Source organism: Thunnus maccoyii, chromosome 15 (assembly GCF_910596095.1).
Source record: "Thunnus maccoyii chromosome 15, fThuMac1.1, whole genome shotgun sequence".
In the NCBI taxonomy this organism is placed as follows: Eukaryota; Metazoa; Chordata; class Actinopteri; order Scombriformes; family Scombridae; genus Thunnus; species Thunnus maccoyii.
The window spans coordinates 4649121-4676356 of NC_056547.1; the positions used below are offsets into that span (position 1 = coordinate 4649121).

General features: G+C 41.4%; 1 protein-coding gene across 3 annotated transcripts in view; it reads left to right on the top strand.

Annotated features, from left to right (window-relative positions):
• chd4a (chromodomain helicase DNA binding protein 4a) overlaps positions 1–27236 on the top strand; it is a 31288-nt gene that overhangs the window by 266 nt on the left and 3786 nt on the right. Inside the window, exons 1-33 of one of the 3 annotated variants that reach the window (XM_042435292.1) lie at positions 89–277; positions 428–587; positions 3663–3772; positions 4662–4904; positions 8739–8857; positions 9115–9380; positions 9605–9735; positions 9858–9996; positions 12338–12507; positions 13490–13723; positions 14450–14653; positions 14743–14951; positions 15673–15804; positions 15911–16010; positions 16209–16400; positions 18335–18535; positions 18649–18786; positions 19541–19662; positions 19864–20037; positions 20166–20307; positions 20625–20756; positions 22215–22332; positions 22419–22543; positions 22661–22753; positions 22862–23000; positions 23117–23295; positions 23529–23706; positions 24480–24569; positions 25116–25207; positions 25348–25481; positions 25795–25939; positions 26727–26880; positions 27066–27163. In XM_042435292.1, coding sequence (XP_042291226.1) covers positions 527–587; positions 3663–3772; positions 4662–4904; positions 8739–8857; positions 9115–9380; positions 9605–9735; positions 9858–9996; positions 12338–12507; positions 13490–13723; positions 14450–14653; positions 14743–14951; positions 15673–15804; positions 15911–16010; positions 16209–16400; positions 18335–18535; positions 18649–18786; positions 19541–19662; positions 19864–20037; positions 20166–20307; positions 20625–20756; positions 22215–22332; positions 22419–22543; positions 22661–22753; positions 22862–23000; positions 23117–23295; positions 23529–23706; positions 24480–24569; positions 25116–25207; positions 25348–25481; positions 25795–25939; positions 26727–26880; positions 27066–27163 — 4764 coding nt within the window. In that variant the 5' untranslated portion in view covers positions 89–277; positions 428–526. Of the gene's footprint in view, positions 1–88; positions 278–427; positions 588–3662; positions 3773–4661; positions 4905–8738; positions 8858–9114; positions 9381–9604; positions 9736–9857; positions 9997–12337; positions 12508–13489; positions 13724–14449; positions 14654–14742; positions 14952–15672; positions 15805–15910; positions 16011–16208; positions 16401–18334; positions 18536–18648; positions 18787–19540; positions 19663–19863; positions 20038–20165; positions 20308–20624; positions 20757–22214; positions 22333–22418; positions 22544–22660; positions 22754–22861; positions 23001–23116; positions 23296–23528; positions 23707–24479; positions 24570–25115; positions 25208–25347; positions 25482–25794; positions 25940–26726; positions 26881–27065; positions 27164–27236 lie in introns of those variants that run through there. The other 2 variants (XM_042435291.1, XM_042435293.1) reach the window with 2 other exon arrangements.

A 27236-nucleotide genomic window follows, 5' to 3' on the forward strand; every position in this document is an offset into this window, starting at 1 on the left:
GGGGAGACAGCCTGGGATGCCGGTGTTATATTAATGGTATTTTATGATAAGATATTTGTGCGTGAGCGGCTCCTTTTCATTACTTTCGCCTCCAATCTGAAACCTGGCCGCCGGTCAAGCTCAGCTAGCACGCATGCTAATGGGACGGAAACTAACGATAGATAGTGGCAAGATGTCAGCTGCACGCAGAGATGGAGTGAGGGTGCTTATGTTTACGAGATGTCCAAGTTGATAGAAAGATAAAGTTATATTCACTGTCCGGGAAGAAGCCCATGCGGTGAGTGTTTATGTTGCTCGGTGTTTTACCGGGTGCTTTGAATGTTCTTTGCTGCTAAATATTCACTTCCGTTTTCCTTTTTTTTTTGTTCTTATATCCCTTGTCGAAACCTGGCCGGCTGCCCGCTCCTAACAAACTACACTTGGACAGACTCAAAGACTGGGACAAAAAACTCTGGATTACCCTCCAAACTTTATTTAGTTAGCTAAACTGTTAGCTAACTAAATAGAAAGTTTTCTGCTGTCCGCTATGTCTGGAAGCGAGGACGACAGAGATGATTACGGAGCCCCCGAGGACCGGTTAATGCACGGTAAGACGAGGCTCATTTGTTAGCTGAAATTGCTAATGTTCACCCTGGTTGTTTTCTGACATTCATATCAATCATGTTCCGTTAATGGAGAGCTCGCTAGTCGGTGCTGGCTGGCTAACTACCGGGTAGCTAACGTTAAAAGCAACATTAGCTAAACCCCTTTCTTTTCGCGGCTGTTTTTTCCCCAATAAAATCCAGTCTTTTACCCCAACCAGAGGCGGCATGGCTGACAGATGCATTATAGTGAAGTCACGTCGACTACCCGGCATGTTCCCGGGGCCTAACGTTAGCCAGCTACCGGTATTTTTTACGTGTCGATGACAAGATGGAGGCAGCCAGTTAGCTTGGAAGCTGGCGGATGACGTTCAGTAGCAATTCCCCTCCTCATGGCCGGCCGGTTTGAGTGTGGGAAAAGTGAAAAAAATAACACAGTTAAATAAAGATTTCTAGTGTCTTACCTTACCGTATGTCTTATTAAATAACTAGTGGTTATTATCGCAGGTTATGTGGCCGAAGATCGCTTTGTTTACAATGTGTATAATTGCGACGGGCACGCGCAGCGTACACGGTTGAACCATTGAGAACAAATAGTCCCGCAAGTTAGCTTCAAGCGCTAAAATCGACACAAAAACTGCTCTTTTCATTCATCAAATAATGCCAACTTTTCTTTTTACGAATCTGAGAAGCAATGAAGAAAAAGAGGTTTTGTAAACAAATAGAAAGATGAATTAAATCCTTGCTATTTTCGGGTTTAAAGGCACGTTATTGTTCTTTTTAACATGCGATTTAATTTGAATTTGATGCAGAAAACCGACAAATCAAGTATACTTTATATCATCTCTTGATATTAGACACAACTAGTAACACATTTAAACTCGTCTAGACATTTGTTTTGTAACAAGTTCAAGCTAAGGCACAAGTAGGATTGGAACCAACAATTTTTTCATTCATCAATTTATCAATTGATCGTTTAGTCCATAATATGTCAGAAAGTAGTGGAAAATATCCATATCCTCAGCTCCTCAGAGCTCAAAGTTACGTCTTCATATGTCTTGTTTTATCAGATGAACAGTCCAAAACCGAAAGAAATGTGTTTTACAGTAATATAAAACAGTAAAAAGCAGCAAATTGGAGAGACTGGAACCAGAGAAAAAGAAATATATGATGCAGAAAAACGACAAATCAAGTTACTGTCATCTCTTGATAATAGACATCAGTTAAACTCATGTATGCACTTGGTTTGTATCAAGTTCAAGTCAAGGCACAAGTAGGGCTGCAACTAACAATTATTTTCACTTTCATTTCATCTTATCGTTTCCTCGATCAAGTCAGTTAATTGTTTAGTCCATAATATGTCAGAAAACAGTGGAGAATAGCCATCACAGTTCCTCAGAGCTCTAGGTGATGTCCTCAGTCGTCTTGTTTCAGTAGATAAACGGAACCAAAACCAAAATAAATCTCTGTAAAACAGAGAAATGCAGGAAATCCTCATATTAGAGAGGCTAGAACCACAGAATGATTAATATCTGTGCTTAAAAATGATTGATGAATTGTTTCATCTCTGGTCACAGACCTTGATAAGTAAACTGCAAATCAGCCGCAAGTCTGTTTTTTTTTCGGTTTCAGACTGCTGACTATTAAAATGACACATTATCATGAACATTTTCCTTTTTCTAGCTGGTTTAATTGTATTTCCTCTCAGTTTAGAGCCGTTAAGTGAATATTTAAGATATTTAGCCATTTAAGGCTCGTCTATCAATGTTTTTATTGTTATGTTTCATTGTTCTGAAATTCCAAATCAACCCTTGAGACTCAAGTGTTTTTGCTTTCAAGTGTCAAGTCCTTAAGGGGTCAAATCTTAAGTAAGTCAATTATTAGTCCTCATTTATGTGACTTGAATCCGAGTCCAAGTCTGCAGCTCTGTTCTTTTATACAAAACCTTCTTCAAGTAGGAAAAGCTTCCACAATGTTTACAAAAAAAGGCTCAACGTGAGCTGTGGATTTATTTTAACAACACTCAAATGTGATATTTTTGTCCACATGAATTTACAGTTGTGCACCTGCCCACATACACACACACACACACACAGCATGGTCTCCTTTATATGACCTGAAAAGCTCATCACATTAAAGCTTCTCTCTTTTACCAGGTGCATCTTAATGGCCGCTCGCCAATTACTTTTTTTTTTACCATAGTCAATTACATTAATAGGCTTCGCCATACTACTTCACTGTGGAGCCACCGCTGAGGTGCTGCCAGATGCTGGACTGACTGACTGAGAGCTTCTCTTGTCATGAGGCCTGCGGCGGCGTGCGGTAAATCATAATGACTAATCAGTTGTAAATTACAGTTTTAACCGCCAGAGAGAAACTGATTTTTTTAGTATCAACACCCCCACCGCCGAAGGGAAACTTATTAAAAAAAAAGGGGAAGTAACTTAAACTAACAGTTTATCCTCTACCAGTTCTAGTCGTCAGGACTTAAAACTCCCCTAATCAGGAGACATCCTTTCACATCAGGTGAATGTGGTTAAAACAGCCTGACAGGGGAGGAAAGAGAGTTAAATTTACTCAGGTTAAAGCTTTAACTGACTCGCTGAAAAGCCAAAAAGTTTTGAACTTTAAGTCAACAGCTGTTTGTCACTATAAAAGTGAAAATATGCATCCTAATAGCGATCATTTAAATACCAATAAAGCTCAATCAATCCTCCTCGTATTCGGTGATGCTGCAAAGTGGCTCGAGCCATAAAAAAAACAGAAGTAGATTCACACATTTTTATGAAGTGTTTGATATACAAATACATGAAACTGTTCAGTTATAGTTACCGTAGTTGCCAAATTGGCTGATAGATTAAACAAATTGATCCGCAGCCAAAATTTGAACCAGCGTGCGGCTGGTGATCGGTTTCCAGCAGGATATACGAGCGTCTGCTGATAATGCAATGATATCTTTACAGCTCAGTAACGTTATCACACGGCCCAAATACACTTGACACGTAGTCACTCCTCTGTGTATCCTGACCATGAAATGTCTCCACTGGCCTGATTTTTTTTTTTTTTTTTTTTTTTTTGTAGATGATGAGGAAGAGGAGATCTCGGAGAGTGAGACTCCGAAGGTGAAGAAGAAGAAAAAGGCCAAGAAGAGTAAAGAGAGCAAGGGAAGCAAGAGGCGGTCGCGCAGAGAGGTAAGGATGCAGAGTGTGTGTGTGTGTGTGTGTGTGTGTGGTCATATAGCTACATCCTAGAGGTAAAAAAAATAATATATCCAGTCCAGAGTCTGGTTTGACTGGAAACCAGGAGCAAAATGTGAACCCCAGACACTGTTAGTTTAGCTCCACGCATGATGTTTGCAGGTTGCGATAATCTCCTCATATAGGCAAAACAGCAACCAAAGTCAAATTCAACGGGGCGTAACTATGATTGTAAAATGCTGAATGTTTTGCAAGATGATAAAGCTGCTAAAGATCTCTTCTCGCCTTCATTGTGTAGAATTTAATATCTACAAATGTTCAATTCTTGCTTGTTTTTCCTTATTTTTTACAAAAGCAATGCTTTTTTCTTCATGTTAGAAACGTAAAACTTGTCCAGTTTGCAATTTTTCTATCTTTTTTCCCTCCAATCATGAACCATAAAGAGGTGGTTTTCCTACATACTTACATGTGTAAATAATATCTCTGTTACGAGAAGAAAGTCTGATGAATTTTAAAGGATCTCAGACGTCAGTAAACTGAGGAACTGACCAGTCAGAAATACAGTCAGAGTTCTTTTCTTGTATGACATAAGAAAATCTAATAACACTGCTTTGTACTGAAAGCAGAAGTATGTCTACAAATCAATCAGGAAGTTGATATTTTGACTTCAAATTAAATTGGCTGTGGTGGTCAAATTGCATTGTGGGTAATGTAAGCACCAGATTTTAACAAGGAACAAAAGGTGGATTTAAAAAAGACGATATCGCTGTTTCTGCTGCACTGATTTAAGTACTTATTGTCGTCGTAGAAGTGCAACACTAAGACATCAGAGTTCTTTTAATGTTCTTACGCTGAGTTTCCTCGTTTCCTCCCCCCCCCCCAGGAGCTACCCATCAGCTCCCCAGAGCTCATGGACATCGGCGGGGTGGAAGAGGCGGAAGACGGCGGTCCCGGCCAACGCTCCGACAGCGAGGGCAGCGACTACACTCCGGGACGCAAGAAGAAGAAGAGAGCCAGCAGCGGCAAAGAAAAGAAGAGGAGCAGCGCCGGCGCCGAACGGAGCGCTTCCAAGAAGAAAGACCCGGAACCGGAGGAAGACGAGGACGACGACGATGACGACAGCTCGGTAAGAAAAGCCGGACAGATGAATATATGTAATAATCAATATCTTGACGCAGCGTTTCCACCGTAATCGGACACAAAACGTCTCGTTTGAACCACAGAACGCTCATGAATTGTAATGATAAGTCGCAGTATTACTATTACATATGGTTTCATGCATATTTCTGTGGAATCTTGTGAAATCAGCTGAGAGTTTCCCCCCTAAATGACGTGCATTATGTCAGACGGGCAACAATGACGGTCAAATGTCAAGAAGAGTAGAAGACGTAGTGATGAAAGAGTTTCATTCTTAGAAAATAAAAACCAGTCAGGTAGGAAACATGATGCATCCTCCTGACAGAATGACTGTGATGTGAAATTAAAACACACTTTGGTGCATTTTAAGTCACAGTCTGTAGCTGTCAGAGAATTCTAAGTATATTTACCTCCTGGATCGTCTGTATTTTAATGAAAAATGCGAAGATATGACTGCAGGTGTTTAGTTTTGGCTCTTGTGTGCACAGGAATAATGTTGGATGTGACTCCTAAAGGGGCCATACTAGCATGTTTGTAAGTTTTAGCTTCTTTTAAATAGAAAGAATCCACATTTTTGGCATACTTTTTCCAAACTTGCTTTATTTATTTGTCCAAGATAACATTTTTGTTGCACCGTGTTACCTCATAGCAATACTGTATCTCTTGACAAAAATGCAGATTTGATATTCACTCATGGATTACAATGTTTCAACAAGTTTTCAGAGTACAAATAGATTTTTTATTTTGAAGAGAAAGGAATGGACACCGATAAAATGGTTTAAAAAAATGCATTCAGATGTCTACAACAACAGACGTACAGCTTGGAAAGTGGTCAGACGTGATGTAAAGCGTATGTAGGTTGCAGTGTTTGATTCACTAAAACGTGCAAAATCATTGACGTGGTCGATCGATGCGAGCTGTGACAAACCGAACGATATATAACATACAGCCTTTGTGGCCCAAATGCATCTTTTTTTTAATTTTATTTATTTATTTATTTATTTTATGAATGTAACTTTTGCAACAGCCCTTTTTTTTTCTTTTTCTGCCTCATGATGAGCTCCCTATTGACTGTGCACCTGTAATGGAGTCAGTCATGGTTTGACAAACACAGATGTGATATGAGAGATGGTTAAACAAAGAGCTGTCTGGTGGACTCGGAGCCCCGGCGGCCAATAGGGGGCCTTGTAGTTAATGACACTTATGCAAGGGGTGTTGTGTGGGGCGTGTGTGTGTGTGTGTGTGTGTGTGTGTCTGTATCTCTGGGGCGGGTGTGTAAAGGCATATATGCTGTTACCATGGCAACCCCGCTTAGCGCCGCGCTGCACTGCGCTCTTGACCCTTTTTCTTTTTGGTTAGATAAACACATTTTGATTCATTTGCAGAGCCGCCCTCAATTCTGTCTGCAGGGCCGCTCTGTAAGACGGCAAAATGGGGGGGGGGGGGGGGGGGGAATGGATTTTTGGTGAAAGGGTGTTGCTGTGCAATAAACGGGACCTTTTTTTTTAAACATTTAGGTAAAAAGTTCCAATGTAGAAGGAATTGTTTTTTATTGGCCAACATATTTACCAGTAATACACAGTTTTTGACAGTTTAAACAGTAATGGTTTGTACTAAGGTCCATCTTCTCCATTGTTAGGATTTTCTTCTTCTGTGGTTTGAGTTTCTCTGAGTCCAGCTTCTTAAATGTGAATATTTCCAGGTTTATTTAGTTTAGGTTGTGGACTATTGGTCAGGAAAAGAGAGAAGACAGTTAAGGATGTTCCCTTGGGTTTCGGGAAACTGTGATCAACATTTTTTGGACATTTCATAGATGAAACAACTAAATGATGAATCGAGAAAATCATTGGCAGATTAATTGATAATGAAAATAATTAGTTGCAGCCCTGGTCTGAAGAACGTCAGCGGTAATTGAAAATCACATGTTGTCGGAGCCTAAAGTGATGTTTTCACTTTTTATGACTAAACAGTCATAAAAGTGAAATGAAACTGAGAATATCAGCAAGTCCTGACATTTAAGAAGCTGGAACCAGATGTTTTGGCTGTCATGAATTTGTTGATTTAACCAGTGAATCATGTTTTTTTCTTCAGTGCTGAAAGAATAACTATCACCAAGCCGTTAAATGTAATTGTCTTCATTTAGTTGTCAGTGTTTTGTGGTGTTTGCTTTCTTGATGGTTGCTAATTTCTGACCCTCTTTACCACCCACTTTTACCTCCTTAACCATGCAAATGTGGTCTAGTAGAGCAGATAAAATCCTTTCTAAATGAACATGAAATTCAGCTGTTTGGGGAGGGGGAGGAAGACTATTTTGCTGCAGACCCTCCAATAAGAAGCTCTCACCGATGTCCAGATAGGGAACAAAAGTCTTTTTTTTAGTTGGAAGGTTTTTGGCTTTTGTGACGCACCGCAGGAACCAAACAACATTTTCTAAAACCCCCCAAGGTGGAACCGTTCAGCAGTCGACGTTGAATTAAGTCACAGCTGGTCCCACATGTCGGTCACTCAGTCCGTGCGTGATCAGTCGACGCTGTAATCATCCAGCGGGAGGTTGTTGACGTAAAAAAAAAAAAGTTTTGTTGTGAATAATAACAATAATGTTTAGCAATAACCTTGGCACCAGTCATGTTGTCTCTCTGGCATATCTTGAATTATGTCATAACAGCTTTGCACATGTTAAGACTTGGTCTGCTAAACCAGGTCCACACTGTGGTCATCTAATCAATTGATCAGATTAGTATCGATAGCTCCTCGCGCTCGCTCAGTTTAAGTGGTTGTGGGAACAGATTTTTATGTTTTATACCCTTTTTGATTTAGGGTTAGGTTTAGGGCTAGGGTTAGGGCCAGGGTTAGGGTTATGGTCAAGGTTAGGGTTAGGGCATCAGGGTGTTAGATTTATGGTTAGGGTTAGGGTTATGGTCAGGGTTAGGGCCAGGGTTAGGGTTAGGGCATCAGGGTGTTAGATTTATGGTTAGGGTTATGGTCAGGTTTAGGGTTAGGGCATCAGGGTGTTAGATTTATGGTTAGGGTTAGGGTTATGGTCAGGTTTAGGGTTATGGTCAGGGTTAGGGCCAGGTTTAGGGTTAGGGCATCAGGGTGTTAGGGTTTTGGTCAGGTTTAGGGTTAGGGCATCAGGGTGTTAGATTTATGGTTAGGGTTATGGTCAGGGCATCAGGGTGTTAGGGTTATGGTCAGGTTTAGGGTTATGGCATCAGGGTGTTAGGGTTATGGTCAGGTTTAGGGTTATGGTCAGGTTTAGGGTTATGGTCAGGTTTAGGGTTAGGGTTTTTGGCACTAAAGACTGTAGATGAATCTCCCAGCTGCTGTGCAGTCTGTGTAATATTATGTGAATGTTTTCACCCATGTGACTCTGTCGGCATTAATCTCTAAATGTTTCAAACAGGTTAGGCAGATGGCCTTTTTAGACCCAGGGGTCTTATTATTAGATTGTGTTTTTTACCACTCAGTAACGTTTTTGTTTTTTTTTTAGTTGTAATCGTTCTGTCAAATTCTTGTGCTGGGCTTGTTTTTCTTGGTTTTATTCTCCAGTGACTGGCACAGGCGAAGCTTTAAGGAGTTTTTTAAGAAGGGGAATTTCTCAAGAGTTGGCGGAGCTTTTATAAACAGACAAATACTAGAAGCAGGAAGTTCTACTATTCTCAGAAGCTTGTGAATCCCGAACTGTGTTTTCACAACAGTTTAAAAAAAAAAAAAAAAAAAAAAAAAAAAAAAAAAATCTTCCAGCAACTTTTTTCACAGGCTTGTTGTTTTCATCTTTCACATTTTTACTTAATATAGCTTATTATTATGATGTTTCCTGTAGGAGCCCAAGTCGTCTTCCCAGCTGCTTGATGATTGGGGCATGGAGGACATCGACCACATGTTCACTGAGGAGGATTATCGCTCCCTGACCAACTACAAGGCCTTCAGCCAATTCGTCAGGTAGAGACACACACATTTTGATCAAGTATCGTCATGTTTTCTTAGTGATCTTGTTCTTCCTGGAAAGAAATCCCTGCTCGTACTGGCTTTCACTTACTGATCTTTTTTTAATTTTTTTTTTCCATTCTTCTAGCCAATGTGGAAGTGAAATTTATCTAATATTTAAGATGAACTGGCCAGAAAAATCCCCAAAATGTGTATGAGCCCTCTGTGTGTTTTTTTTTGTTTTTTTTAAATCTTGCTTTCCTCACCTCCAGGCCCCTCATCGCGGCCAAGAATCCCAAGATCGCCGTGTCCAAGATGATGATGGTTCTGGGCGCCAAGTGGCGCGAGTTCAGCACTAACAACCCCCTGAGGGGAGCTGCCGCCGCTAACGCTGCCCTGGCCACCGCCAATGTACCTGCCGCTGTCGACAACATGGTAGCAGAAGTCGCCCCACCTGCTGCCGCACCGGCGCCCCCAGCAGAGCCTCCACAGCCTCCTGCACCACCACTCCGCAAGGCCAAGACCAAGGAAGGCAAAGGTACAAGGGGGGCAGGAGGGGTATCATGGCCAGATATAACTTTTTTTTTTTTTTAAACTCTGCCCAAAGAGCAAATGAAAACAAAAGCCTCATCAGCCAGTAAGAATGTTTAGTGGCTGAAGTGGCTTTTCTTTTAAAGCTCCAGGAGCACCGGCCAGTTTCCCCTCCCCGAATCTCAGACTCTGTGCATGACCGATCTTTCTCTTTTTTTTTTTGTTTTGCAGGTCCCAACGCCCGCAAGAAGTCCAAGACTGCACCTAAACCACAAGAGAAGAAGAATAACGCAAAAACCAAGAAAGTGGCTCCTCTCAAAATCAAACTGGGAGGCTTCAACAGCAAGAGGAAACGCTCATCGGTACGACCAGTCCTCTTCTTTCCCTACATTTCTCACATGAATACAGTTGAGACAGGCACAGGGAAGTGTTCTTAACACAACATGAAATTCAAGTGTTTGTTTTTCCATGCTTGTGTGCACAGAGCGAGGAGGACGAGCCCGACGTGGACAGTGATTTTGAGGATGGCAGCATGAACAGCGTCTCCGTCTCAGAGGGATCCAACAGCCGCAGCAGCCGCAGCAAAAAGAAGCCGTCCAAGAGCAAACCCAAGAAGAAGAAAGGTATGTCTTCAGGCTCTGTGTGTGTGAGAGAGACTGGATGTTATGAAGCTTTTGCAATTTAATTTTCTTTTAATAGCCAGTATGAACAGGAGGAACGATTACAGTGAGGAAAACCTACATGAAGTTTTGTGTAAACTATGAGACCAGGTTGCTGAGTCAGAGTCAGAGCTCTACCTGAAGATTACAGGTTAAGCGAACAGTGTTGAATAGTAACAAGTGCGTGCAGGGTAAAGCATTAAAAATCTGTGGAATGCACAACAATATGAGGAGGTGTATGCACACACACACACACATTAGTCACTGTGACTGAGTCAGCAGAGTTTGATATATTTAGAAGGACAACATCTTGGACTGAGCTGTCGCCCACTGATGCATCCTCTAGCTGCTGTCACAAGATCGAAGAGCAGCACAGACGACGTCACGGATTGATTCAGATCAGCGGGTGAAAGGGGTCAAACAGACATGGCTGCTTCACTGTGGAAATCTTTTTAACTGCAGCGGTGGTGTTTTTGTTGAGTCTTTGTGGACTTTAGGTGAAAGGTTAGGCTCAGTTGTCTGTGAAGATTCTCAGTTATCCAAGGAGGGTCGGATCCAACGCAGCTGGACTTTTTGCTTCTTATCCAAGAGGCTTCTTGAGTTCTGACTGGCAGGGAGTCCCAGGTATTTAACCTCTGCAGGGTCGTTATCAAGGTCATTGATACCGCTCAGTTTGTTAGTTCTCCTGGTTGTTATGACGACAGTCATTAGAGTTGTCAGAGTCACCTGAGGCCAAGCGTAAATGACAGTCGTTAGAGTTGTCACATGATGAGGCTAGATGTGAAGGGATGAAAGGACGGCATTGTAGGTGGGGGATAAATGGAGTCGTAGACCACCACCTCTGTTGACGGATGGTTTCTCTACTTTGACGTCGTTTGCCTCCTTCGCTCTTCTTTCAAACCATCTGTTCTCCTTGTTGGGGATGTCAACAGTCAGTCGGTTAACCACTGAGAATGTTTTTGACCGGTTACGCATATCAGGCTATAGGTTCATTTGCATCAGATCTTCTTCTTGAATGGAGAAAGTACCAGTGTAAAACCGACTTCTATACTGAGTGAGTGTTGCATTATGGGCTGTTTGTAGTATTAATGTTGCTAGGCTAGCAAGTATCTTAAAGTCAGTTTATAGTGAGTGTGTTAGAGTCAGTCAGCCCTAAAAGGGTTTCGTCAGTCCAGTTTAACCTGCAGGACTTTCTGAAGGCTCGTGCAATGGAGGAAATAAATTCATGACGAGTTAAAACGAGTCCACGGCGTCTTCCATCGTCTCTGCTGCAGAAACTGAATATATCAAGCCGCCAAATACCACGGTCACAGATGAAATGTAAAAATACTAACTGCTGAAAGAAATAATTTTTGACCGTTTCCAAGAGCCTGGTAGGAGAACGTGTGAGTATGTAACTGTACTATGATGTAAGTTATGTTCAAAAAGAAACTTATTTTTGTTATTTTTCCAAAAACAGCTGTTGGAAAAGGGGGGCGGGGTCTCATAATCAGGGTCACTTAATATTTGTGTTATTATTTATATTTGTACCTTGAGACCGAGTACATTATGCCATTTAGAGCTACTTTGAAAAACACTTTGATGAGAAGAATCATGAGCTAAAAGCTACTTTTCAAACTTTTCCTGAAAATTAACCGCTTAGTTATCAGTTAAAGGGTGTCAGTTTGTTGACTACTCCCTGTCCAAAATATGTGCGCTGTTTTCCTTGAAAGAGTCTCTCTTATCTTTCAGGTGTAGATAAACTGCTGAGTCATGACCTGCAGAGTTGAGTCATGCGTTTAATGGTTGTTAAATTCCTCCCGTTATGCAAGTCTGTGCATTCTTCACTGCATCGGACTGCGTACAGTAGATTGTCTATCTTCAGTTTGGGTGTGCGGTCTTTTGGGTGGACCAGTTTCCATTTTAGTGTGTTGGGTGTGTTGTGTTTAGTTATTTTACGTTTGAAAGTATATCATGCTGTTTTTGCAAAAATATCAAATACAACGTTGAGAAATACTGAAACACCTCAAGGTTGAGTTTTAGCTTTGTTTAGCCTTTAGATGGGAAATTTTGTTTTGTAGCAAATATTCAGTTTTATATGTACATTTATGTAATAATGAAACCCTTCGATATCAGTCTGTTGGTGTAATTGAGGAAATGTATTCATGAGGGGAAAGAATGACTCACCGAGTGGGTTTTCCTCTGACAAACAACATAAACACGCAGCAGAGTGTTAATAAATGTTAAGCCTGGATCACAGCGTGCATCATCATTCATCCTTAGTTAGAAAACGATATTTTTTATTAAACTTGCTTCTTTTCACCAGAAGCAGAGGACGGGGACGGCTATGAGACGGACCACCAGGACTACTGCGAGGTTTGTCAGCAGGGTGGAGAGATCATCCTGTGTGACACCTGTCCCAGAGCGTACCATATGGTCTGCCTGGACCCTGACATGGAGAAGGCACCTGAGGGCACCTGGAGCTGTCCGCACTGCGTAAGTTTTTTTTTTTTTTTTTTTTTTCCTCTCATGTGGTGGATAGCAGCTGCAGTCGGCTTAGATTCAACAACAAAAAACCCACAGTCATGAAAAAGGTTTTAAAACGTCCGTAGAGATTTCTCAGACTTCTCCTGCAGCATCATCCACTTATCTGCCATTGATCCAAATGCTGAATGTTCTAAAGCTGCTCTGATGCTCCGCTGGAATATTTAACAACTTATTACCAAAGTAATGATTTGTTTGGAAGGTGCCAAACACACACGGAGCAACTGTGGAGATGTGGATCATGCTGCAGGTGTAGTTTGAGAAGCTTCTATGGACAATAAATATGAAAATAACATGTCTGTAACTATTACTGAAACACTTTAGTTGTGCAGTGGAAAAGAGAAACAACTTTTCTGTTTCTTGCAAGGAGTCAGGACACCTGCACCTGACAGCTGTGATGATTTACGGTCACTCAGAACTGGTTCTTACTGGTTTATAAGTCATACCAAACGGTTTTACTCAAAGGCGGAGGGGGAAGATGCAATATTGTTTAAATGCGGGGATAACGGCGCATCTTTTAGTGTTGCACTTGGGCTGTCAATCGTGCTAGCTTGGGTCTCTCGTTTGTCACACTACATGAGCATTGGTAACCAGGGTAACCGGGCTAGCATACACCCATGAGCATGCTACAGCTAAGTGGTGCACTGCCAAAATGTAAGTGGAATATTAAACTATTTTGACAGTAATTGTTTGGATCACGGGAGATGCTAAACTGAGGGAAGTTGCGTACCGAACGGTTTGGGACGAATACACAAACTGTCACATCCTTAGTTTACTATGATATTTAGTGTACAGTGTAATATGGAATTGGACAAACAAAAACAAAGCCTTCAAATCAAGAGTTTTTTCTTAAAAATTGAAACAGGAACAGCAAGAACATTTGTGTTTTTAGAAAGTTAATGAATAAAAGACCTGAATTTCCTCATTTTTTCAGGAGAAGGAGGGCATCCAGTGGGAGGCCAGAGAGGAGGGCTCAGAAGGCGAGGAGGACAACGGGGAGGTGGGCGAGATGGAGGAAGACGACCACCACATGGAGTTCTGCAGGGTGTGTAAGGACGGAGGGGAGCTCCTGTGCTGCGACTCGTGCCCCTCGTCCTACCACATCCACTGCCTCAACCCGCCGCTCCCCGAGATCCCCAACGGAGAGTGGATCTGCCCCCGCTGCCTGGTGAGTCTGCCGATAGTCAGGGATGTGATCTGCTGGAGGTTTTTCATTGATCCCGCTGGATGTTTCTTCTCATTCTGCTCAGCGTAACTGGATTGGAAAAGGTTTATTATTGATGAAGTGGATGTTTCTGTGCTTGTTTAGGTCAGCGTGGCTCGATTAGTGGTTAAAAATTCCCCAACCAGCTCAAGCAACTAAAGCAGAGGCACGTTCAGAGATTCCTCTATGTAACCAGAGAAACTTTGGGAAATGGAAGTTGCAACTAACCATTAGATAATATTCAGATCTTTAAATAGTTGATTGACAGAAAACACATTTTTTGAAAATTCATAAATTACAGCAAACATTCGCTCTCGCCAGCTCCTCCAGTGTGAAGATTTTATTATTTTTCTGTAGTTTTTATTTCGTTGTAGACTGAATAAGCCCAAAGTGACATCTTTAAATGTCTTGTTTTTATCTGACCAACAGTTCAAAACCCAAAGATATTTAGTTTACAAATATATAAAGCAGAAAAAAACAATAAATCATCAAATTTTAGAAGCTGGAACCAGAGAATTCTTCACATTTTTGATTGGAAAAAAGATGCAATTTCATTTGTTCTGTTACGTCTTGCACACAGTACCAAAACTACTCCTTTGATTATTCCAGGAGTCTGAGTAGACTTTCAGAGAACCTGATGTGATAAGAAAAGGACGGATGCTATAATAATTTTTCTCTCCCTCCCTCCAGTGTCCCCCCATGAAGGGGAAAGTCCAGAAGATCCTGACGTGGCAGTGGGGCGAACCTCCTCCCCCTACACCCGTTCCCCGTCCCCCAGACCTCCCGGCTGACGCCCCCGACCCCGCCCCGCTGGCAGGGCGGCCGGAGAGGGAGTTCTTCGCCAAATGGTCCAACATGTCATACTGGCACTGCTCCTGGGTCACAGAGCTGCAGGTATGTTTCAAAAAACACATTATTGACATTGTTTTATATAAAGATTAGAAATCTCCTCTCTAACTTTCTTCCCTCCATCTCCTCTCCAGCTGGAGCTCCACTGCCAGGTGATGTTCAGAAACTACCAGAGGAAGAACGACATGGACGAGCCGCCGCCCATCGACTTTGGCGACGGAGAGGAAGACAAGAGCGTCAAGAGGAAGAACAAGGACCCCATGTACGCACAGCTGGAGGAGAAATACCTCCGCTTTGGAATCAAGATGGAGTGGCTGATGATCCACCGCATCCTCAACCACAGGTCAGCACACAGTCAGAGCTTCTCACAGTACTGTTGTTGTTAAACTTCCTTTTTAAAGATTACAAGACATCGGCTGCATTTACACGAAGACGAATTAAGTTAAAAATCCAGTCATCGTATTAAAATGGCCAAAATGAATCGTTGAAAACCTTTTTAATTTCAAATAAAATAAAAATTAAAACATTTCTACCAGTTACTTTCTATTTTCAAATGGAGATTCTTTCCTTTAAGACCAATTTTTGTTCATTAACCACATTTTATTCCACTTTTGACACATTTGGAGGGACGTTTTACAGTAGGAATGGTGCATTTTTAAAACATAACATGAAACATATTGCAGGCTTTTATCCTAAGCTCCACATAAAACTACCAGATGCAAGTATTTCTAATATTGTAGGTATTAGTGTCATGTAGAACTGCAACTAATGATTATTTTCATTTGGTCTATAAATTGTCAGAAAATGATGATGAAAAATGGCTGTTATTGACTTTTAGTTTGCCCAACCAAAACCCAAAGATATTCAGTTTACTATCACATATGACACAGAGAAGTATGAAAACATGCTTAAAAAATGATTAAAACGACTAATTGATTATCAAAATAGTTGCCAATTGATTTTCTGTTGATAGATTAATCGTTGCAGCTCTAGTGTCATGCTTTACTCATCTAAATATGAAATTAATCAGTGTTTTTTTTTGTTGTTTTTGCTCTTATTTGCAGCGTGGACAGAAAGAATAACGTCCACTACCTGATCAAGTGGCGAGAGCTGCCGTACGACCAGGCGACCTGGGAGGCCGAGGACATGGACGTACCCGAGTTCGACGTCTACAAAGTGCAGTACTGGAACCACAGGTAACGATAAAGACACGGAAAACACATCGATGCAGATTTGAACCTACGTACACCATCGACCGACACGAACCGCTTCACTAACCGGGTATATGTGTGTTTCATCCAGAGAGCTGATGATGGGAGAGGAAGGAAAACCTGGAAAGAAGATCAAGGTGAAAGGTCGAGTGAAGCGGCCGGACAGACCTCCCGAGAACCCTGTGGTAGATGTAAGTTCACAGTATCGATTATTGACATTTGTGCAAAATTCAAATATGTTTTTAAGCCCAATATAGACAGTATTTTGTCTGTTTCTGCTCTTATTATTGCTTATTTTGACCTTTTTAATACCTTGTCATTGGATTAGAACCTCTAAACTAAAGAGCTTTTCAAGTAATATTAACGTGATTGTTTTTCGGTTTTCACAGCCGACCATCAAGTTCGAGCGTCAGCCGGAGTACCTGGACAGCACGGGCGGGACGCTGCATCCCTACCAGCTGGAGGGACTGAACTGGCTGCGGTTCTCTTGGGCTCAGGGCACCGACACCATCCTGGCCGACGAGATGGGTTTGGGAAAGACGGTCCAGACCGCCGTCTTCCTCTACTCGCTCTATAAAGAGGTGTGTTATGTTTGTTTGTAGTAAGTGTGTGTGTGTGTGTGTGTGTGTTACATTCATGCTTTGGATATACTTCTTCTATACTGGTTTGTTGGAAACCATTATCTCAGCACATAAAATAGAAGTGAGATTAACTTTTTGTCTTCTCCATGATCTTCATTAAATTTATCTCATATTTTGTTAAAAACTAATTAATTCAACATATTTAACAGCATTTTGGCTCAGCTGTAATGTCTCCTGTGTGACAGTGTAGCTGTCCATAGAGAGCTGTCGTCCTATTGGCCAGTAGCCATCCAGCCATTTTGTATAAGTCAGGTGAAATCTGACGACATTAAGTTGGATCTTAAACAGTAAATACTTAGTCGGTTCACATGTGCAGCTGCTGCCACCTAAAGGTGGGAGGCCAGAATGCACTTCCTGTCAGAGCAGCAGGGGATCAGTTAGCCTTCAGATAAACACAAGAGTGAACTAAAGGATTTTATTCTCACACATTTACTCCTCGTCTCTTCATTTATATTTTACTATTTTTTTCATGTAGTTTAAATCCTCCAAAAAATGTGTTTTGCTTCTTGTTTGAGCGTCTCTGTGCAGAATGATGTACGTGCAGAGTTTGTTTTCACGCTCATCTGCTGAAGAGGGAAAGTTTCTCAGTGCTCACGTTTAACACATGTTCCTACGAGCGTGATTTATGACATCACAACTAGTTTGGAGCCAATCCTGGTCCAGTATGTGTAACGGGGGACTATATTAGCCTCACAGTTTATAATGCCCCCTTTAAGTTTGTTTTATATGGCTGATAATAGTGACAGCCCACAGTCTCTGCGTTGTGTTGTGATGATGATGATGATGATGATGATGGTGGTGATGGTGGACTCCAACAAAGACACTCAGATGGCTCCGATATCGATTCAATGATGTCTGTTTATTGCTTACAAGCACTTTGGGATCTGAGGGGATACAAGCCCGGTCTCATTAAAACTATTTAACATAAATAAAATCATAATCAAAGAAAACTTACAATACTAATAAATGTTTTCTGTGACGAAGCTTAATAACCATTAAATAACAAATTACAGGGCCGACGGTCTAACCTTGACCAGGATCAAAAACTCACTATATTACAGATTACACAAAGATCACAAATCACTCTGAATGTCAATATTATTATAATTAGTAATAAAGTCTATCTCAGGTCAGCTATACTTTATTATTTACAGGTTTAATAGTCACACACTCACCTGGTCTGACTTGTTGCCCCGGTGATGCTTTATAGCTGCATCGTTACCTTGGATACTATGTAGCCAAGTATTAAATATAACAGCATAAAATAACGAAAATAACACAAATATGTACACCTTACAACTACTAAATAAAGGTAAAATTACTGACAAAATTATATTCTATATTAAAAGATTTTGCTGTGAGACATAGTGACCATTTAAAGCACAACTAATGTATTTAATGTAACATGCAAGAGGCAGATGTTACATATGCAACTTACACAAGTGTGATGTGGAAACTTGAAGCCTCCAGTGCACAAACACTGAGAATGAACTCAACTACTTTTCTGACCTTTCCTGTAATTTTAGCGTAAAAAAAAAATCATCTGAAGTTTATTGTGATTTAGGATCAAGTATTTCTAAAGACTTAAATGATCATTTATGCAAAGTAATACTTGGTAGCATAAAGTGAATTATGAGGTGTCCCTTTCACCAAAAGGCTAATATCTCATTTTGGAAAGAAAGCGAGCAAACGAAGGCTGAGATTTTACTTTCAAACTTCTTTCCTCTCATCTGTTTGAAATGAAACAAACAGCTTCGGTTCCTGCATCTCTGAAATGACAGGGTTGAATTTTGACTAATGTATAAAACATCCAGTTTACTGACCAGCGATTTAATTCGACATACTGAACCGACTTCCTCTCTCTCCACCTCCAGGGTCACTCCAAGGGGCCGTTCCTGGTCAGCGCCCCGCTCTCCACCATCATCAACTGGGAGCGAGAGTTCGAGATGTGGGCCCCCGACATGTACGTGGTGACGTACGTCGGAGACAAAGACAGCAGAGCCGTCATCAGAGAGAACGAGTTCTCCTTCGAGGACAACGCCATCCGTGGAGGAAAGAAGGCGTCCAGGATGAAGGTGAGAGGACGGCTGGTGAACGAATGCAGTTTATAGACATAAAGAAAGTCTGGATGAATTATAGATCATTTGAGATTTGAGTTTAAGGTCTCCTGTGATTTTATCACAAACAGAAAGACTCGTCGATTAAGTTCCACGTCCTGCTGACTTCCTACGAGCTGATCACCATCGACATGGCCATCCTGGGCTCCATAGACTGGGCCTGCTTGGTGGTGGATGAGGCCCACAGGCTGAAAAACAACCAGTCCAAGGTATGAACACGCACACACACTTTTATCCAAAAGATCAACAGGTGATTCTTCCTGACTTCCTGTTTTTGGGGAAATACAGACAGTCTATAGGCTGACGAATCTGCTGTGTGTTTCTACATGAAGCCTTTATCAGAGCGTTTATGACAGCAGTTTGCTCTCTTTTGTTAAAGACACATCATGTGATCACCTGCACCTGTACAGATCTTCCTACTCTCTACAAAAAAGGAATTAAATATAGTTAGACAAAATATAAATAAAAGGCAAAACAAGACAAAATAAACAATGCAACATGAAACAAACAAAAAAAAAGGAAATCCCTCAGGTTCCACATTTATAAAAGTATCCAAAAAAAAACAGTAAGGCAATGCCCAGAACAAAGAGTTAAGTAGCTGTTATGGAGCTTTCATTCAAATCACATGATTTTCATCAGTCGATCGAGGTTGTGATTCAATTGTAGATGTTCAATGTTTTTCCATTCTTCTTATGAGCACTTTAAAGACTTATTTTCCATGTTAGAATCAGCAGTTAAAAAATTAAATGAACCACAGTTCATCACACCTACTCTCATCACAGTGGACATTATTTCGTCAGCTGCCTTCATCGAGGTCAAGACTTTGCTTTTAAGCTCTATTATTTGAAGAATCATTACCAGTCGGTTATGATTCTCGGAAACAACTGGAATAAATAGAATCAAGTAATAAACATGAATTGATGTTGTAAACATGCTGCTCTCTTTGTGTTTCCTCTGCTGTAGTTTTTCCGGGTGTTGAACAATTACCCTCTTCAGCACAAACTGCTGCTGACTGGAACACCTCTGCAGAACAACCTGGAGGAGCTTTTCCACCTGCTCAACTTCCTCACACCTGAGAGATTCAGGTAGGACATGAAATGTTTCTATAGCAGGACAGTTTCAGAGGATTTCTGGAGGGTTTTCCTTCAGGTGTAACCTTATAATTTATAGATCAGGAAGCAAACTGGACACTGAAGCACCAGTCCAAAGAGATTTAAGTTGATGAGTAATGTTAATACCTCACCTCGCGGTAACTGACCTGTCCGTGTCCGTCTCTCCGCCCGCAGTAACCTCGAAGGCTTCCTGGAGGAATTCGCAGACATCGCAAAGGAGGACCAGATCAAGAAGCTGCACGACATGCTGGGTCCTCACATGCTCAGGAGGCTGAAGGCCGACGTCTTCAAACACATGCCCTCAAAGACCGAGCTCATTGTCAGAGTGGAGCTCAGCCCCATGCAGAAGTGAGTCAGGAGGAGGGATAAAGAGACGGCATAAAAAGATGAAAATGGAAGCGTGGATGCTGTTTGGACAGAGGAGGACCAGGCAGGAAGTAAAATCTGGTAAATGTGTGTCTGTCTTCTGCTTGCAGGAAGTACTACAAATTCATCCTGACGAAAAACTTTGAGGCTCTGAACACCAAAGGAGGAGGAAACCAGGTCTCTCTGCTCAACGTCGTCATGGACCTCAAGAAATGCTGCAACCACCCCTACCTCTTCCCCGCGGCTGCTATGGTACGACCCCGAACATCAGGGAGAAACTATTTTATTTCAGATTCATGTGAATTTTTTTTTATTACTATTTAGAAAATGCCCTCGTTACGGTGTGGCCAAATGATTCTCATTTTCTACAATTACTTAAGCCATGAAATTGACTTAAATTCTATATTTTCATGCTTTAACTGGAATGTTTGAATCAAGGTCGATTTGTCTTTTTAGGAAACATTTCTTCCAAAATTTTACTTATTTTTGGTTCCATCCTTTTGCCGAATGTTATCTGCAGTCATTTCAGATTTCCCAAACCTTAACGCTCGTTCGGTAACTCCCAACAGGAAGCTCCAAAGATGCCTAACGGGATGTACGACGGCCAGTCTCTCACAAAGGCTGCTGGGAAACTGCTGTTGCTGCAGAAGATGATGAGGAAGCTGAAGGACGGAGGACACAGAGTGCTCATTTTCTCTCAGGTAAGAGACCGGAGACATGACTCGACTGTAATTTACTGAATCATAAAACACTTTCACATCTTCCACTCTGCACTCTTACGGTGTTACTATAAAATACACGTTTAAGCAAAATCATCCCTCTAATAGGTGTCAGTAGCTCCATTTCTTTCATGTCCTGCTTTTTCTCTTTTGTGTGGTCATTTAGGGTCAAATTAATATTTCCTTTTGGCTCTGACTCTGTCAATCATTCTGGATAAAAGTATCATCAAAAAGTCAAAATGTAGACTTTTCAGCAAACTAATTGAATATGTATCACCACAGTAAATGTTCAAGCAATCTCCTAACTGTTATGTTGACTGGTATCAGTATCGTCTAACAGTTTATTATCATAACTATGAAGATATGTATTCAATCTGCTCATTTGAGAAAATGAATGCAACTTTAGTTTATCTTAATTGCTTGAAGAATCCCTAAAAAATTGTGGGCCGTATTGTCAGTTGTGTTTTGACAGATCATCATTAGTATCAGACTTTAACTGGAATGTTTCAAATCTGTTGCCCCCTTCACGTTATAGTGGGATATATTATGTTATTATACATTGTTATTTTGTGTTGTTATTGTAACAAATTCTATTATGTTTTTTCTTTGGAAATAAAAACATTTGATAACAAAAAAAAGTCAAAAAATGGAAGTTTAAATGGCAAAAATAAGGTAGTAAAATTAGTAAGAACACTTCTTTCTGTTGGAAAAGGTGAAACAGAGGAAAGACTCTTCCTGCCACTTAAAAAATAAGTACATTTTTAAAAAATGCAATGTTAGGAAATACAACAAGATGGATTAAACTTGAAACCCAAAGTCATGCATCTTTTTAAATTTAAAGTTGTAATGCTTAAGATTTCAGTCCTGGTTGATTTGCTGACAACCGGAAATACAACAGAAAATGAGCAGGTGAATCTGTTTACAGGCAACCAAACAAACCTGCGTTGTGTTTTTAATAAAGACGTCAGTCAGAAATAATTGCAACTGCAAGTAGTTTTTCATACAACAGCAGTGAAGTTAGTTACCTGCTGAGAAGTTTGGGGTGTTTTGCGTGTTGCCTGCAGCTCTTCATCTAATAGCTCACTGTGACTCCTTCTATTCACTCCCTCGCAAAAATTATAAATGATCCAAAAAAAAAGAGACTGTTGCTTTGTAGATTAAATTTTTGATGATTTTTGTGTCCTGTGGTCGCTGACAAAACGTTAGTTAACAGTCGAAATGTTAAACACTCTGTAATATGAAGCAGCAGCAGCAGTAGGAAATGTTGGGTTAGCATCAGCGGTAACTCGAAACTGCTTTGATATGATGTAGAGAACGAAGAGTGAGGCTGAAATCTATCAGATAAAATTGAGGTGGATTAATGCCTTTTAAAGGATTCCAACTGTAAGAACAGGCAGAAAAGCAACCGTTAAACAACTGTCTTCTATGTTTTTGCCGCAGATGACCAAGATGTTGGACCTGCTGGAGGACTTCCTGGAGAACGAAGGCTACAAGTACGAGAGGATTGATGGAGGGATCACAGGAGGGATGAGACAGGAAGCTATTGACCGCTTCAATGGTGAGACAGACGACATAAAGTTTCCACTTTTTCACACTCCTATAAGTCTAGAAATGATCTGAACAGTTTGTGGTTTGTTCCTTCAGCTCCGGGCGCTCAGCAGTTTGCCTTCCTGCTGTCGACGAGGGCCGGAGGTCTCGGTATCAACCTGGCCACCGCCGACACCGTCATCATCTACGACTCTGACTGGAATCCCCACAACGACATCCAGGTACGGCACGATTACTGCTGATTCTGCTTTATTAACTTGTGTAGAAAAATACTTAAATGTGCAGCTTTATTGAAAAGATTTTAGTTTAGTCAACTCCTCCTCCTCTTGTGTGTCCAGGCCTTCAGCAGAGCTCATCGTATCGGCCAGAACAGGAAGGTGATGATCTACCGCTTCGTCACCAAGGCCTCCGTGGAGGAGAGAATTACTCAGGTGAGCAGGTGCAACAAAACCCAATAGTTAAACACTCGTAGTTTTCTCACCAGGCTTATTTACAAGGTGTCTTTGTCTTTGTGCTTCCCTCCATCTTTCCTTTCTTAGGTTGCCAAGAAGAAGATGATGCTGACTCACTTGGTTGTCCGACCCGGTCTCGGATCCAAAACTGGCTCCATGTCCAAACAGGAACTGGACGACATTCTCAAGTTCGGAACAGAGGAGCTCTTCAAGGACGAGGCGGAAGGTGAGGGAGGGGAGGGGGGTTTTATTCTAAAAACACCGAGCCTCGGCGGACCGACGATTACGTGCACACAAATACGCTGAGATTTGAACTAATTTTTAACTGATTTTTGTTGAAAGCGCGTTCCGGTGAGAACAAAGAGGAGGACAGCAGCATCATTCACTACGATGACAAGGCCATCGACCGTCTGCTGGACAGAAACCAGGACGCCACAGACGACACGGAGCTGCAGAGCATGAACGAGTACCTGAGCTCCTTCAAGGTCGCTCAGTACGTGGTCAAAGACGAGGAGGAGGAGGTGAGTTACTGCACTGCGATTGCTTCTCGCAAACTTTCCAACAGGCTGCTTGAGCTCTAGTTAGCAGTAGTAAAGAAAAAAACATCAGTGATAATATGGAGTTTTTATAATAAGAAGCATGACCCACAAGCACTTAACAAATTAAAATACCGAAGTCGAACCTCCTTTTCATCTGTTTCCTTTCTCCTCTCTCCTCCTCCCCCTCACCGTCCTGTTTTCTGCCGCCCCATCAGGAGGAGGAGGTGCAGCGGGAGATCATCAAGCAGGAGGAGAGCGTGGATCCGGACTACTGGGAGAAGCTGCTGCGTCACCATTACGAGCAGCAGCAGGAGGATCTGGCTCGCAACCTGGGCAAAGGCAAACGTATCCGCAAACAGGTCAACTACAACGACGGATCGCAAGAAGACAGAGGTGAGAGGAAAGACTGTATTTAGGATGTTGACATTTTAGGAATTTAGCCACTTTTTCCATCCTTTCTCAACTGAAACTTTAGGATTATTAAGAAAAACTTTATTCTTCTGCCGCACATTAAATCCAATCAATGCATCTCAATGATTCTGTAGTTAAAATGATCTAGTTAATTAATTCAGTACCAGTTGATTTATCCTACGTTTACAAGCCCTTCATAATCATAACTTTGTGTTTTGCAACTTCAAACATGGCAACGCTAATGTCAGCAAGCTGTATGGATCACACACATATGAAAATAAATGTACTGTACACATGTAGACAGCTCTTATTTTTGTAATAGTTAAAGTGGAAAATGTTAAGTTTTCCAAAGTATCCAACTTGAAATCTCCTCAGTAAACATGGCTGACACACGCGACATAAACACAGTGGGTGCAGCAGGTAGCGAGGCTCCGCCACGTCTGTTCCTGATGTATTTCAGCTGTTGGCCTGCAGTCAGCAGGAGCAGGAAATACCTGCACGCACATCAAAGTCACACAACAACAGACGTGACGTGTGCTTGTGAGACAGAGGATGATTTATGACTCTTTTGTGTTTACATGTATATATATGAAGGAAATGTCAGTTTCATCGCACGAGTTCATAAAGAAGTTTTTATGAGTCTCACATTCAGTTCATAAAAACCTGCAGCCCTGCTTTGATGTTCTGTAACCCAAGAAGATTGTCACATGGATTAATAATCTTCCTTTTTTGTTTTGTTTTTTTTTATCTCAAAGCTGATTGGCAGGATGACCAGTCCGACGGCCAGTCTGATTACTCCGTGGCGTCTGAGGAGGGAGACGAAGACTTTGACGAGCGGACAGAAGGTAAAAACATCTGAGTTTCAGCAGATCTAAAGTCTAAATCTAAAGGTTTTTTGTTTGTTTTCAGCGCCAGAATTATTGTCAGCTTTCATAAAGTCACTCGTTTGATTTATAAATTAGTTTATATTGTGATTTTTGTTTTGTGAAACTGTGATATTTGTGTTCTAACTTTGTATCTGGATGTAATATAGTAAGTCCAGATTTATATAAAAGTGCTTCACATTAAAACATTAATTAATAAACAAGCATGATCATTAAGAGTTGACAAAATAGAAATAATATGAACAAAAACAACTAAATAGATTTTATAAAACTACAAACATCAGTTTAGGGGCAGAGAGAGCAAAAGTGCTGCTGGAGGTTTAAATATGTGTGAGCATATGAAAGATGAACTGAGGAAACATTAAAAACAGCAAATAAAATGAAGAAGGGAGAAGAACAGGTCACATGATGCAGGATGAAGCAGTTCTAACACTGAACCGGATCATAAAATACAAATATTTTAATGTTATTACCCGTTTAATCACCACATCTGTTTCTTCTCTGCAGCCAACTCCCGCAGGCCGAACAGGAAGGGCCTGAGGAACGACAAAGACAAACCGCTGCCCCCCCTGCTGGCCAGGGTGGGAGGCAACATCGAGGTGAGCAGCTCGCCTCTCGCCCGGCACCGTCGGGCAGCTCCGTGTTTTATGACTGAAACTGTCTGTGTTTAAAAAGTCTGATGTTTGATCCTCCGCCGTCTCTCTCTCTCTCTCTCTCTCTCTCTCTCTCCCTCTCCCAGGTGTTGGGTTTCAACTCTCGGCAGAGGAAGGCTTTCCTGAACGCAGTGATGCGTTATGGGATGCCTCCTCAAGATGCCTTCACCACCCAGTGGCTGGTCCGAGACCTGCGAGGGAAATCTGAGAAGGAGTTCAAGTAAGAAACAAGAAAAAAATAATCCTCAGACTTAAAAATAGAAGATTTCAGAGTGTCAGCAGGTCTTTAAAAGCCTTAAAAAGTCATTTAAATCATTTTTTTAATTGTAAAAATGTTTTCTTACTGTTTCCTCTGACTTCTTTCTTTAGCTGTAAGTCTGTTTAATTCATGTTTTGTTCTTTATTTTGTTTATTGAACTATTAAATTCATATCTAAGTAGGAATTGTTTGAAAAATGCAGATTTACTAAAGGAAGATTACTGTTCTCTCTCTCTCTCTCTCTCTCTCTCTCTCTCTCTCTCTCTCTCTCTCAGGGCGTATGTCTCTCTGTTTATGCGTCACCTCTGTGAACCCGGAGCCGACGGGGCCGAGACCTTCGCGGACGGCGTTCCCAGGGAAGGGTTGTCCCGGCAACACGTCCTCACTCGCATCGGCGTCATGTCGCTTATTCGCAAGAAGGTAAAAGACGAAACTTTGACTCTAAAAAAAAAAAAAAAAAAAAAAAAAAGCAGTTGGTGATAAATGTATGTCTGTTTGAGTCTGTGATTAGTGGTTCAATCTATCAGCTGATCAGTATTGATAATCATTCAATAGTTTAAGTTTAAAAGTGTCAAACATTCACTGGTTCCAGCTGCTTTTCTCTGCTGTTTTATATCATAGTAAATTAAATATCTCTGGGATTTGTGTTGTTTGTCAGACAGAAGAAGCAACTTAAAGACCTGGACATTAAAACAGCGAGATGCGTTTTTCACTGTTTTCTAGAGCCGCTCGACTCACGATGAGAAAGTTACAGTAAAATCCAACACTCGTGCAAAGCAGCTGCACTGTGATGAACTCCTATAACAGCGTCTCATATTTTACCTGTAAGAATTGTGTTTTAAGGCCGTTATTCATCATCGTTAGTCATCCTGTTATAAAGTCAATTATAAACTCCCGGCGCAGCAGGAAGCGTCTCTGCTGCTGTAGAGTCGATCACAACGTTCAACACATTTGAAGACTAGACGGTTTACAGCCTGTGTTACTCTGCCTTTTTATAGCAGAATCATTGTAAACAAAGATTCAAGTGTGAATCTACTGATGCATCGAATCTTCTACGTTTAGGGAGGCATCACACATGAAAACAATCGTTCCCTATTTCCATGTAGAATGTGTCAAAAATAACATTTCAGCCATATAATCCGAGTGTCTTTAAGTTGTTTTTTTTTGTGATATATTGAACTGACTTTAAACTCTTTGTGTTTTGCAGGTTCAGGAGTTTGAACATGTGAACGGTCAGTGGTCGATGCCTTGGATGGCCGAGCTGGAGGAGAACAAACGCGCCGCCGCTCAGCCTGAATCTCCTGGAAAAACCCCGTCCACCGGCACCCCCGCCGACACACAGCCCAACACCCCTGCTCCAGGTAACGCACACACACACACACACACACACACACACACACACACACACACACACACACACACTACTCAGGTTTTTTCTTGGCCAGTTACTGTGCATAAGGACGTCTTTCTGGTAAAAAATATCTTGGATGAGGTCACAAAGTACGTTAAAAACAATCTAATGAATGAATGTGTTTGTTTGTTGTAGTTGACGACTCCTCAAAGACCGAGGAGGCAGAGAAGGAGGTGAAGAAGGAGGGCGAAGCAGAGAAGAACGGCAAAGACTCAGCAAAGGCAGGCGGCGAGGTGAAGACACGATGCATTCACATGATTTGAATCTGCGTAGGATCTTTGGGTTCTGAACTTTTTTTTGTGTGTG